General features: G+C 37.2%; 1 protein-coding gene across 2 annotated transcripts in view; it reads right to left on the reverse strand.

The window, feature by feature from the left end:
* Nucleotides 1–346: 346 nt before the first annotated feature.
* The window catches only part of PWWP2A (PWWP domain containing 2A), a 34273-nt gene continuing 21139 nt past the window's right edge, over nucleotides 347–13480 (reverse strand). Inside the window, exons 1-2 of one of the 2 annotated variants that reach the window (XR_001362936.1) lie at nucleotides 13104–13284; nucleotides 347–1860 (exon numbers count right to left, since the gene is read on the reverse strand). Coding sequence is in view for 1 of the 2 variants with exons in the window: in XM_014543169.1 (XP_014398655.1) it covers nucleotides 2594–2625; nucleotides 4110–4229 (152 nt within the window). In the remaining variant the exon portion in view is untranslated. The other variant, XM_014543169.1, reaches the window with a different exon arrangement.

A 13480-nucleotide genomic window follows, 5' to 3' on the forward strand; every position in this document is an offset into this window, starting at 1 on the left:
TTATAACAAAACACCTTTTGAGAATTTATCATGAGAAAAAATAGGTCCTTAAAGCCTGATCTCTCAATTTTTTTGCCTTTTATCATTTCCATCACTCTGCACAAATAATGCTAAAGCTTACTTAAAACTCTTGATTATACAACTCACATGGCATGAGTTGTCTGGTTCTTGAAGGGAGTTTGGAAGGTACTGCTGGTGGTAATACAGCTAAAGACAAGATGGGCAGAGAGTCTGCTGCCACTGAGGCCTGTAATCTTTAGACTCCCTGCTGGCATAGTTCCTGAGCTTTTTCAGATTTCATCATATGTATAATGACTTCATGATAAATACTTTTCAAAAAAGACAATTTTAGAATGCAATCACAACTTTTAATTACTTACAGTGTAATTAGGATTTGTATTCAACTCACAGAAATGAGAGTGCCTACCTTTTCTTCTTTGAGTTGTGAAACAAGTCCTTAGTCAGGTATATTAAATGTTCTAAAACTCCCCCAGAACCTTTTATTAATCCTGAGTGTGGAGTTAAGTAATTCCAAACCTATACAGTAAGATTATGGAAAGTTTGAACACTTAAGCCAAATGCTCAGTTATGTTGCTTCAAATGAATTGTTTTTTGGCTTTTTTTTTTTTTTGTATTAAGTAATCAATAAGGATTATCTTTCAGGTTTAAAAAATAAATTGGTATTGCCACTAAAAAACTTCAGTATTTATTATTAAAAGTACGGCACCATCAAATATAAAATACCTTAAAAATGTAGCACTAACAGGTCAATCTGGTTATCTCTGCTCATTAAAAAAGAAAAATTAAGGGTTCTTTTTATAATACGTATTTTCCAAAGGTAAGAATTCATGAAAAGCCTGACACCATCTTTTATGGGTCTGTTTCTGCTGCCAGTTCCCCAGGCACAAGCCCCACCTGACACCTGTAAGAATTTCTTGCACTTCAACAGGAGGAGGAGCTCTCTGGGGGGAGAGCGCCACATCAGAATTCAGATTTTTCACCTTTTGGGATCTAAATAAAATTAATAACGATAGGAAGAGTAAATGCCTTTTCAGCTCAGTAGATTTCAGAACTAGATCTCAGAATATACATCACTCTGAGGTCAACACTAGCCTATCTACTCTGACTCAGAATTTAGAAGTTAAGAATGGGGCTATGAAAATGTGCACAAAATGTTAAAATACTGGTGGCAAATAAATACATCTAAATATGTATTAAGGTAATACAGCCCTGCTTTATGAAAGAAAGGTCCAAATTTTCAGGGTGGGTGGGGTGGGGGTACCTTACCATCCTTTTAGGATGATATTAAATCTTTCCTGTCGTTTCCAGGGGCACCCTTAAGGGAAACACTGGCCTCAGCACATGTGACCACTGGTTTCACAGGCGAGTCATTTTAGAAATACCTTTGCTCATATCTGAACTGAGTAACATAAACCTTGGAGAAAGAACAAAGTTTTAGTATGAAAGATAATTCAACATTTCTGCCATCATCCCATGCCTTTTAGGTCTGTCCAAACTCCTGATAAGAACTTCACAATCAAAAGAACTGTCTTCGCACATAAAATGAGTTCTTGTGTGCGTATTTCACATCACTTTTCTCCTCATCTCATGCATAATTTATTGCAATAGTTTAGTTTGTTTTAGAAAACATTCCCCTAATACCTTTTCTTCGGTTTACTATAGCACAATTTACAGGTGCCCTTTAGAGACTGTTGGTTTTAACCACTGCCTGAACATTTACTTCTTAGTGCAGCTTTTAAAAATCTGAGTCTCCAATTTCATTCAATCCTGGTGCTCTGGTGTTCTCTGTGTCACTGTGGTACAGGTCCACGAAACCAGCAGCCTGCTAATGTCTTTGTGCTGAAATATAGTAAAGAAAAGGAAGAAAATGTAGTTAAGCACAAGTAATTATATAAGAAAAGTGATGTCCTTGTTTAATTAAGCCCTATATAGATTGTGAGATCACAACTGATTTTTTTCTTTAAAATCAGTTAAACTTGACCAAACAACTTACTGCCACTCTAAACCAGCAGAAGCATTCGTGTTCTTTCCAACAGAAATAAAATGGTTGTCATCTTCACATTGTGAATCTGCACTTGAAAATTTCTAAAGAAAGGGAACTGTAACTTTGTTCTTTACACTGCATTTCACAGGTTACAACACGAAGCTTTGTGAGCCAGCTTAGCTGCTGTGCACTGCTGTGAAGCACCAGCAGCCTGGCTTTAGCACAGGCTGCCTGCAGACCTTAGAAGCATTTATATACAACACTTGGCTATGTCAAAGTCCGCTGCAGATCACACTGTCCACACATGTACCAAGAGCAAAAAAGAGGAGGGTGGGGGGTGACTCCCCAGAGGTAGACACGAACATCAGAGGCATCAAAAGAGCACCATTTTGTCCTAGAAGACAACTTGTACACACTGGTTAGACTGACCAGTCCTCCTACAAAAAGCAGGACTCTGAACAGAACATTAGAAAGGACAAGGCTTATGAAAATTACTACCAATACCATGCCAGAATGCCTAACATTCCAACCTGCCTTTAATACCAGAAGTGGAAAAAACCCCACTGAAATCCTCTACAATCCCCAGTATCAATAGGAGTTTGACTTCCAAAAGAGGTGATCTGTGGAGAGAACAGTGAGTTTTTTGGTCAAACGTATTTTTAAACCAAAGATGTGGTATTTTCAGTGTGATAACAGACAAAACAAATACAGAATGCAAAAATAAAAGAAAAATCCCCATTCTTCCCAATATTTAACTTCCAAACATTTCACAGTAGGCGTCTTTCCCACTCTTAACATGGAGAAAGAGTTCTGGTAAATTTCCAACAGTTGCCATGCTTCATTCACTTACTGGATCAAAGCCTATAAATAAATTCCACAGGGCATTCTATCTTCCTAAGCAATGAAAAATTACTTCTAGCCATAAACACAGCACACATCAGAGTGGAAGGTGGGTGTAGTCCTTGCTTCTAAAGAACCAGAATGATTAACACTTAAAATTTCACATTCAGCTAAGAGCAGTGTTTATTTTCTAAAACTAAGATATTATACTAATGTAATAATAAATATTCAGAATTATACTAATATAATACTCAGAACTTTGGTAGTAAATATCCTTTTTATAAATTTAAGGAGAAAAATAGTAACTAGCGAATCCCATGTACATTTCCATTTCCTATTTATAACTGTCAATATTTGGCTTCAATCTGAGTGAGGCCTATTCAAGTCGGCAGGAAAGTCAAGGATTGTAGCAGATCTTACTATTCATATGACAGGTGCAGAATAAAAACAAAGACGCTATTCCCTCAAGAGATCATTTTAAGGGTAGCTGCCACCCCTATACAGGTAAGAGTCCATAATTTCCCAGCCTCAACCTCTCATCCAAAATGGGCCATTCTGACCCAGCTTGCACATTACAGCTCATGCAGCAATACAGCCCAACAAATAGCCTTAATTCAGGAAAACAAAAAAAAGATCACAAATTCAAAAGCAGCACAACGGAATCCCGAAACCTTTCCTCCTGTTTAAGAGACCAAAATAAGCCTTTCAGGCATTATCCAAAGTTTTCATAAATGTGCTTAAATAGATTACAACTACACTGCCACACTCTTTCCACCCACTGAGTTGTAAATGACAGTTTTGAGGTTAACTCACTAAGAATATATATGAACATATATATATTCTTATATATACAGTAAGAAGAAATGACTACAAAATTAAAGTAATGAATATAAAAGTGAGAACGAAAGGTTGAGATAGTGAAAAGATAAAGGAATCCACTATTTGACCATCCACGGAGGCTCAGTTGCTATCTGGCATAATTCTACAATCTGACACCCAACTTCTACCACCATAGGAAAAATTCCTCTCAATTCATGGAAGCTCGAAGGAGGCTGGCTCTACTTTTTAGCACAGCAGGTAACACGAAATGAAAAGTTACTTTGACTCATTAAAACGATCGCCTACATGAGGGATACGCAGCTACCAATGAAAAGCTAAGGAAAAAGAACTAATGAATTTTTACATCTAGCCTCATCTACTTTGGAAATGATCAAGTGATGACATGGTGCCCTCTTCACTCTGGCAGAGCTGAACACAGACAGACCTGCCCGTCTCACTGTTAACGTCAATGCTCCCAGTCTGAATCCACAGTGGTCTGTCAGACACTGTAAGGGAGCAGCAGGATTCGTCACTGTCTGATGTAATAGCTGCCATTTGTTGAGACCTATGGTAGAAAAAACCAAGTTAACAAAAGTAGAGAAGTCATTTGAGTTCTTTTTAATCCATTTTACAAAAAAAAAAAATTTAAATATGACCAAAATTCAGTGGAATTTTCATAATGAATTTATTCTACATAACTTACTGGCTTCACAAAATATGAAGCTTTGGTTGTAAACCAAGGAAAACAGAGGAGGTGTATACACACCAGCCTTAGCCAGGCGAGGGCACTCTCCGGCCCAAGTCAATTCAGCAGCAAACTGCCTTCAGGCACAACCAAGATGCTGCCCTCCAATGCTAACTTGCACTTAACGATCCTGACAAAAATTTTACTAGCCTAGTATTGGAATAGTCTTGGAATAGTCCTGATCTTAGCATTCAACAAGGGCTGAAGTCTCCATCCCTACCACATCACAACATTAATGAGACCCTGTTTTGCAGAATGACCAAAACGTACCTAAATCCCTTTCTCCTTTAATGCCAATGACCACTTGTGCATACTATTCAGGGACCTGAATCAATGACTCAATATCTGCTTAACACAAGTTTAACAAGATAGTATTCGAAGTCTCTGTTCTGAATGCCTAAGTGAGAAAGCTTCAAAAGAAAGATTGCTATTTCAAGCCTTATTTTTTAACACAGTAGTATTTGCTTGTCTGCTTGATTCCCTACTTTAAGTATTAACAGATCATTTATCAAATCACTATAGTTAACTCTGGGGTCATTGAGTTAGAGAATGTTTGGTCCTTATAATATTTTTTAAATGCTAAGTTAAACCAGAAGCAGTAACATATCAAAACTTTTAAAAAGGCTTTTCTGACATTGAAAAGGATAAATTTTATACACCTAATCTATAAACATAATTCTGAATTTTAACAGAGAACTATTTCCTTAAATGAGGCTTAACAATGAGATTTTTACCCTTTTGTTCACAGGAAAACTTAAATATACTACTACAACCCAACAGCAGTCACACCAAGAAGAAAACGAATCTGAATGCACAAGAGAATTTCTTTTCAACCTCTCCCTCCATAAGTAACAGCTTTTAGGTTTGAACAATCATTCTAAAGAACCTCCTATTCCATTCTAGGCCAAAGTTAAGAATCTGCATCAAAGAATGACCATCTTTCCCTGTGCATTGCTACTCCCCAGCCCCCCCCCCCCCACACACACACACAGGTTTTTGGGGTCTCAAGGTTCTTTAGATATTGACCACACCTACAAGATCCATTAGAACAAGCCAGGGAGCCCTGACTGTGATACAGTAAATGGAGGGACACCCTCCTGAAAGCCATTTCATTGGAATTACTTATTTTGTTCATTAAGTCAAAGCTTATATGCAACAATGTAAGGCAACCGTTCCTGGGAGGCAGCAGAGATAAAAGGACAACTCAGAACAGGGTAAGTAAACACTCGGTCTCCTTTTTGGATGCATGAAAGAAGGAAGCAGAGGAGGTCACACTCTTAGAGCAAAGCCCAGAATGAAAAACTAAAGAATTAAGATTATGTACATGCACCTATCATCTTGCTGAGCACTCAACATGAATTTTCTCTTAACACTTTAAGCGCCAAGCCTGTTTTGTCTTCCTTTCCGTTTAGCCCACGTTACCCGATTTCACGATATGCTGGCGGCACCAGTGACTGACCGGTCCGGTGGAAAGTATAGTGTCAGTCACCAGTGACTGACATGACTTAACGTGTTAATACAATTTAGCATGCTGCAACATGAACAAACAGATAAAAGCATCAACACAACAGACATTCTGGCGTCTAGGCTTAGTATTTTTCTAACCAGAACATTAGGAGTCACACCTAGATGTGCTACTCCCAGCCAGATTTCCTTCAAAAAGCTAAATTGTGGAAGAAAATCAGTTTTGTAATCAGCATCTCAAAAATGAGCCATGAGTAAAAATGACTACACTCCAGAGAATGTGGCCACGGATCAAGACCTTGGAATGTGAAGTATTTCCCTCCTAGAAAGGGGAAACAGCTCTTACTAAATCATACCAACAGCAATAAAAAATGAGGTGGGGGGGGGGGGGAAATGAGAGGAAACGTTCAAATTCATGTCCACCTTTCACCATTCCGCAAAATATTAAAGTAATGAAACACCATGGTCCCAGGGGAACACAGCATCTGTGCAAATCAGCTAGTTTACAGTATCCAGAGCTGACAAGGGTAGCTTTGTGGTTCTAATACTTTTGGAAAACTCTCCTAGGAGGACCTCTACTCTGCTGAGCCCCCCCTGCTCATTCAAGCCTCTCTGAAAGGATGTGGGAAATGCCAGGCTTCTGAAATGGTGACTAGTCCTTAGTACACATCAGTGTCTGAACAAGAATCCCTCTTCCTCACTCACAAGTGGACTATCATCTCTGCTATGTCAGGCCCTGTGCTTGGCATAAAAGAGGAGAAAACCCGCAAGTAATAGACTCCTGGGATTTATGTGATCCGCAAATGAATGGGGCAAGTGTTGAAATGTTAATACACTTCTCCCTTCACCATAAGTCCCATGACCTCCAACCCAGCAGCCCTCCACATGCCTGCTGGAAATAATTCATACCTACTTATAGATATCTGTGGATGATTACACTATGATTATTGTTATTTTCATATAATGTTGCTATAACATTTCTTTCATTTATAGTCAGTATGTTGCAGGATATCAAAAGTTACCTGAGCTCTGACTGGTGTTTCTCAGGGGTTAGAGTGTCAGCACAAGCACCAAAGGGTCTCAGGTTCAATTCTCAGTCAAGGGCAATTACCTGGGTTGCAGGTTTGAACCCTGCCCCAGTCAGGGTGCGTGCAGGAGGTAAACAATCAATGCGTTTCTCTGACATGTGATTTTTCTCTTTCTCCCCCTTCCCTTTTGCTCTCTAAAAATCAATAGAAAAAATATCCTCAGTTGAGGATTAACAAAAAAACAAACTACCTGAAAGAAATTTCTATCCCATTCACAGAAAGTGGTGGCTGTGGTAATGACAGCAAGTATTTACATAGGTCTTCTACCAGGCACTTTATTGGTTTAATGAGGAATTACATTATGAGGAAGTGCTATTATTTTCCGTTTCACAGGCAATGACATTGAGTACCCTGCCTAAGATTACACAGCTTGTGACAGACCCAAGGCAGCCTTTGCATCTAGGAAATCTGGCTCAAGAGACTGTACTTTCAACTGTGTGCTTGGAAAGTGGACGAGATTGCCTTTCATCAATAAAAGCCTCATGTTGTCAAGCACAACCGGCACCAAAATGTTAATGAACGCTCAGACTCACCTGCATCAGTCAAGTTATACATACGCTCATAACTATCTATCCATTTCCATCTTTTACACTCACAGGATGACCCTCACATTTCTACAACACATTCTCCTCAAGCAAACACCATGCTTCTATATTTCACCGGGAGGGGCATTGGGAGGGATTGTTCCTTCTGTACTTATTCAAAAGCTTTTAGGTGAATCTCTGTGTTGGAGGGCACTAAGGGACACAGGATTACAAAATTATCTTAATTTTTTTTTTGAAACCCCGGCTAAAGCTTGATATACATTATAATTACAACTTTTTTAGTTTGTGTAAAAAGGAAAAAAAGTGATAACAGCCTAACACTTTAGCTATGGAATATCTGGTTTTCCTTCTAAATACTCACTACAGGATAGAAAAAAATTTTAAGAAGTTTTAAATCATGATTTCCGGTTAAGACTCAGATATCTAAGGCAATAAAAGGAGGTCAACCGTCTCATTCTTATGATACAAAGAAAATTGAAAAAATACTTAATTCATGTTTAAACCAAGTTTTAAGACCAGGCATTTTTAAACAAGCCTGTTATCAACATCAGTTTTAAAAAAATGTTTTACAAGCAAATGTCCAACAGAAGGCGGCCTGTAAGTTAGACAGCATATACTACAAACATCTCATTCAGTTGGAAAATGAGAATTTTGACTCACAAATTCAGTATTTTGATAAATCCTGATACCATTTGAGTCTACAGTTTCTTCTTTTACTTTACACCTCCCCACAACCAATCTTTAATTTGTACCAGAACATAGGAATCTATAAGAAAAAAATTCAAATTTGGTCATTAGTTTTTTCAGAGATTAATTAGATGCATGAAAATTTTGTTCAATTCATCCCAAGATGGACTTTAAAGACATAATATAAAAATTCTTGTTTCCTACCAAAGTGTGGTACACAAGATCTTAGAATTGTATTCGAATTCTCTACCTGTGTCAAGGCACGTTTGTTTTCCATTAGTTGTACTGACATAAAAAAAAAAAAAGAAAAGTACACAAATTTGAAAATACGGGGCAATTGTGATGGTATGTAAATTAAGTTTTGGAAACTAATGTAATTAACTTCATAACAATTTAAATGGATTCCATATTCATAAATGTGTCCAAGCCCAGCCAATGTGCCTCAGTGGTTGAGCATCAACCTCTGAACCAGGAGGTCATGGTTCTATTCCCAGTCAGGGAATATGCCTGGGTTGCGGGCTGAATCCCCAGTGTGGATCATGCAGGAGGCAGCCAATCAATGAGTCTCTCTGATCGATGTTTCTCTCTCTCCCTCTCCCTTCCTCTCTGAAATCAATAAAATTATCTTTTTTTTTAAGTGTCAAAAACAATTTTTTGTCAGTGAGAGAGGATGGTTTTAATCTAAAAACCTACTCTTAAAAGAGTAATGGGTAAATATAGTCCCACTAATTCACCTAAAAAGAGTTGAACTGTTTCTCTTCTGATCTGTGTCAACTATCCATGATAAAGACACCAAGACATCCTGGAAAACCAAAAATATATCGACCACCTAGATCAGCGGCTCTCAACCTGGGGGTCGAACGACCCTTTCACAGGGGTCACCTAAGACCATCGGAAAACACATATATAATTACATATTGTTTTTGTGATTAATCACTATGCTTTAATTATGTTCAATTTGTAACAATGAAATTGGGGGTCACCACAACATGAGGAACTGTATTAAAGGGTCGTGGCATTAGGAAGGTTGAGAACCACTGACCTAGATGATCTCTGACTTTAAACTTACTATTCTTTCATTTAAAATGGCATAACATTAATTGCTAAAGCTTTCATTTTTTAATTCTACTCACTTTGAAGAAATACAGTAATTCACACAAACTATATATACAGAATATGAAGAGCCTATTAACTACGTCAGAACTAGGCAAAATTAATGCAGCTTAGCTGATTTTGTTGTTTTTCTATTGATTTTTTTCAGAATGGAGGGGAAGGGAAGAGGCAGAGAAACATCTATGTGTGTCTCTCAAATTGACTGGTTGCTTCCTGCACCTGTCCCGACGGGGCCAGAGATCAAGCCTGCAACCAAGGTACATGCCCTTAACCAAAATGGAACCCACAACCCTTCAGACCGCAGGCCAATGCTTTAACCACTGAGCCAAAGCGGCCAGGACAGCTTAGCTGTTTTATTTTCTCCTAACAATGAATGGATGACACCAGCCTAATGTTCTATTTCTGAATTCCCTATGAGGCATTTCAATAGCAATAATCCCAAAGCAAACCCTAAATTTCCCACACTTAAAAAAAAGGGGTCTTCATTGTCCCTGCAAATTCCCTATTGGAGGCCATCACCTGGCCCAAATCAAAACATCCTGAATCAAAATATTAACAACTTTTCTAGACATTTGCCAGTCTCTGCTATGAGTCCTTAACAAAAGTGAACTAATGCAGAACGATAGAGAAATTCAAAATTTAAAAGAAAGCTAATTTTAAATCCAAATTAAAGGTTTTTTAAAGTATTTCCAAATTCCAATTCTGTTATTCTATATAAAGGATGTATATCTATCAAAGAATGTAAATGTGTATCTTTCCTTCCACAGAACCAATATGAAGTACAACCTCAGAGAGGTGGCAACTCAGTATTTTATAAATTAGAAACTCACCCATTAAAGTCTAGTTGATTTTAGTAACAGTTCCATATTCTTTGCCTGCAGTTCTTTATAGCTATAATCCTGTCTATTCTACTTAGTACTAATCTAAAATTACTATTTATAAATTTTCCCATCAAAACCACATCAGGACATACTATCAAACCATGAAAATGGACTTCAGACTAGTGAATTCTACTTTACTTCATCATTTAGGTATCTGGTTCTAATTCTATAAATGGGTTGAACAGATATTCTTTCCAAATGAAGTCAGCTTTCTGGCCTATAAATCCTAGAAAACTAAAAGGGGGGAAAAAACTCTGACACTAAATTTCGGAGAATTTCTAGAAATAATTTCATCTTTGGCTTTTACAGCTCTTACTTCACTTGGTTTCTCCCCTTGCTAGTCCTGTTTTAGCCATTTTACTCAGACCACTGCAGACCTGGCCCGCACCTCGTTTTCTCTCTGCAAGGGTAAAAATTACCCATTTTGTTATCTCCATACAAGTAAATGCTCATTTTAACAAGTGAAAGAAAAAAGGGGTTGCAATCACTCAATTCTACTCTATCTCCATCTGCAAATTTAACTGCTTAAGAAATTTCTATTTGAACAGAACATTACTATGCAACTACTGAATTAGTATTCAGAAAATCTTTAAAACTTGTTTCCCTATTGAAACTTCAGATGAAATACCAGACTGCCAGTTCATAATGGCATGACTGGAGATCATGCACATTTGTGATTGTGCTTCAAGCCTTTCCTCAAAGGTATGGACTACATAAAATTCTTTTTGTACTCAACAAATATGACTATTTTCTTTCTTTTGCCTATGGCTTCTGAAACCAAATTTGGTTTATGCCACAAAAGCACATTTGCCAAAGCACTTGACTATATTAGCAATATCACTGTCAAAACCACCATGTTTGGATGAAACTCACCTGGGATCATTATATGAAGCCTTGGAATTACATATTTCAGGTGACTTTATGCTCCCTTGTTTAAATCTGAACCTTGGATACTCAAACTTTCAAAAATATCTGAACAGTTCGTTAATCTGAAACAAATACTCAGAAAATCTTGAGATACTTCCTGAAAACCCTTCAATCATGATGTGAACTTCTTTCAACCTGTTATCAAAAATAAATTGTAAATAGTTGTTTCTGTTTGCAGGAAAGAATATGTTCTATTCAAGTGAAACACCTTGTTTTTTCAATTGTGTGTTTATTATAATCAAAAAGCATTGACTGGGTTCCCCAGAAGAAATTCTACTTTCTTTTGCAGAAATCAGTATATAAATCATAGAAGTCCATAACCTTAAGGAAGCTAACATGAAAACTATTGATTTTAAATCTCCATTAATCTTTTCATTATTAATTCCATAGTAACTAAGGTATTTCAAATTGGATTACATAGAAATCCATGAAAAGTTGCTCTTTAAATACTTCAAGTTTCCCAAAGTGTCAAATTGACATATCAAATTTAAAAGTTAGACACAAAGTATGAAAGCAACATTACCTTGGGATAAACTTGCCTTCATAGGCAATCTGATATATTTTTCACTAACAATACAAAGCTAAAAATGGAAAATAAAAAAATCGAATCTTAGGGACATATGGACCATGTAGAAAAACGATGAACTAAGCTACCGGCCCAAAAGCAATGATACCTGAGGCACTGGAGCCAGAAGAGACTGGTTGTAATTACTCAAATATTTTTTTAAAAAATCAAGCACATGATGAAATATTAAGGCTAGAAATGAAAAAAATAAAACCCATACATTTAGGAGAAACTAGCAGAAGGGTCTCAAATCTAGAAGCATATTAGACCTCTATACTACAATATTTCATTTTAAGATTGTCATCTATGCTCAGATATTATATTCTCTGATAGGGCAAATAAGGAGTAAGTTTGATTTTTCACCTCCTCTACACAGTTACAAAGATTAATTTTCTACCATCTTGAAAATTTTCAAAGCTTTTTGAGAAACACACACAAATAATTTGGATTTAGTCGATTTTATTTACAGCTTGTTTTTTTACATTTCAGAGCATTACACAATTACATTTTCTCATTTTCTGACCTGCAAACAGATACCTTAAACGGAAATATTTTTTTAAGTTATCAAATTAGGTACATCCAAAAGGCAATAATTACACATATGACAATTCACAAAGTGTAATTCATCAGGACGTATCCTAAGAATTTAGGAACAGCCAGTCAGGAGTAATCTGACCAAATTTAGCAACCAACTATTTACATATCCAAAGATAAACAAACCTATCTGAACTCCCAAACCAGAAGTTTGAAAGTTTTTGTTAAATCCTCATTGAACAAAGGAGAGAGATGATTCAAACCTAGCCAGCCTTGACAATCTTAATCCCAAACACTTGAGCTATTTCCCCAGTCTGAAACTGAATAGCAAGCATCTGTTTGTCAAACACCTAAATATCAAGCTCTTGCATCATTATGCACATAGAAAGGTTACGTGTTCATTAATTTAAAAACAAGTAGTCATTAAATATCCACACTATTTCCCCCAGCTCAGCAGCCCTTACTACAATCCCAAATATGCAACCTGTGTCACATAGTGACAGGCTAGATTCTATTTATATATAGTATATATGTATATACACACACATATTTCTGTGTATATATGTACACATACACACAGTACTAGGTACAAATGGCAATAGTCCCTGCAAAAATTCATTTTCAGTTGAGGCTATGGCTCCTGTGCCTTTGGGTGGTTTTAGACTTTAAAACTGAAAAATACTACTAAAATCTCACAACCTTACGACAAAATTTGATTGCTTGTTCAGTTTAGCTTCTCAGTCTAAAAATGGCTATAAGGTAAGTTTTATTTTAAAAAAAGCAGCCAATTGAGTTCAATTTCTCTCTCCAATTTGGCCAGGCTATTTTGCAGAAGTTCCTCCTAACTAGACTAGAAAAATCTGTGGTACCTTTCAATGGTTCTTGCCTACCTTACTGTCCGTGTTCACGTTTCAAATTGTGTCAACAGAGCCCGTACTTCCGGGGTCAGCTGCTTGGCAGCCTTAGCTGCCTCTGTGATAGCCTTGCGATACAGGCCCTTTCTCTTCTTATTAAAGCGTGACTGGAAGTTTTCTAAAAAGGGGGACAGTTGCGATAGAGCAAGGAAAGATGTTGTTGAAGACCCGAACCATGAAATATGGGCCTCCTGTCGAACTAAGAGGCTGTTATCTTTCCGACTCACAGTTATAGTAAGAATACGGGCTGGTCACCAAGGGAAGCCATATATCTTGGCCCAAACAATGTCCCCTGCACATATGGTCCTGCCATCTGGTGTGACGCATTTAGAGACGTTTTTGGAAAAGACTTT

Source organism: Myotis brandtii, unplaced genomic scaffold (assembly GCF_000412655.1).
Source record: "Myotis brandtii unplaced genomic scaffold, ASM41265v1 scaffold32, whole genome shotgun sequence".
Taxonomy (NCBI): Eukaryota; Metazoa; Chordata; class Mammalia; order Chiroptera; family Vespertilionidae; genus Myotis; species Myotis brandtii.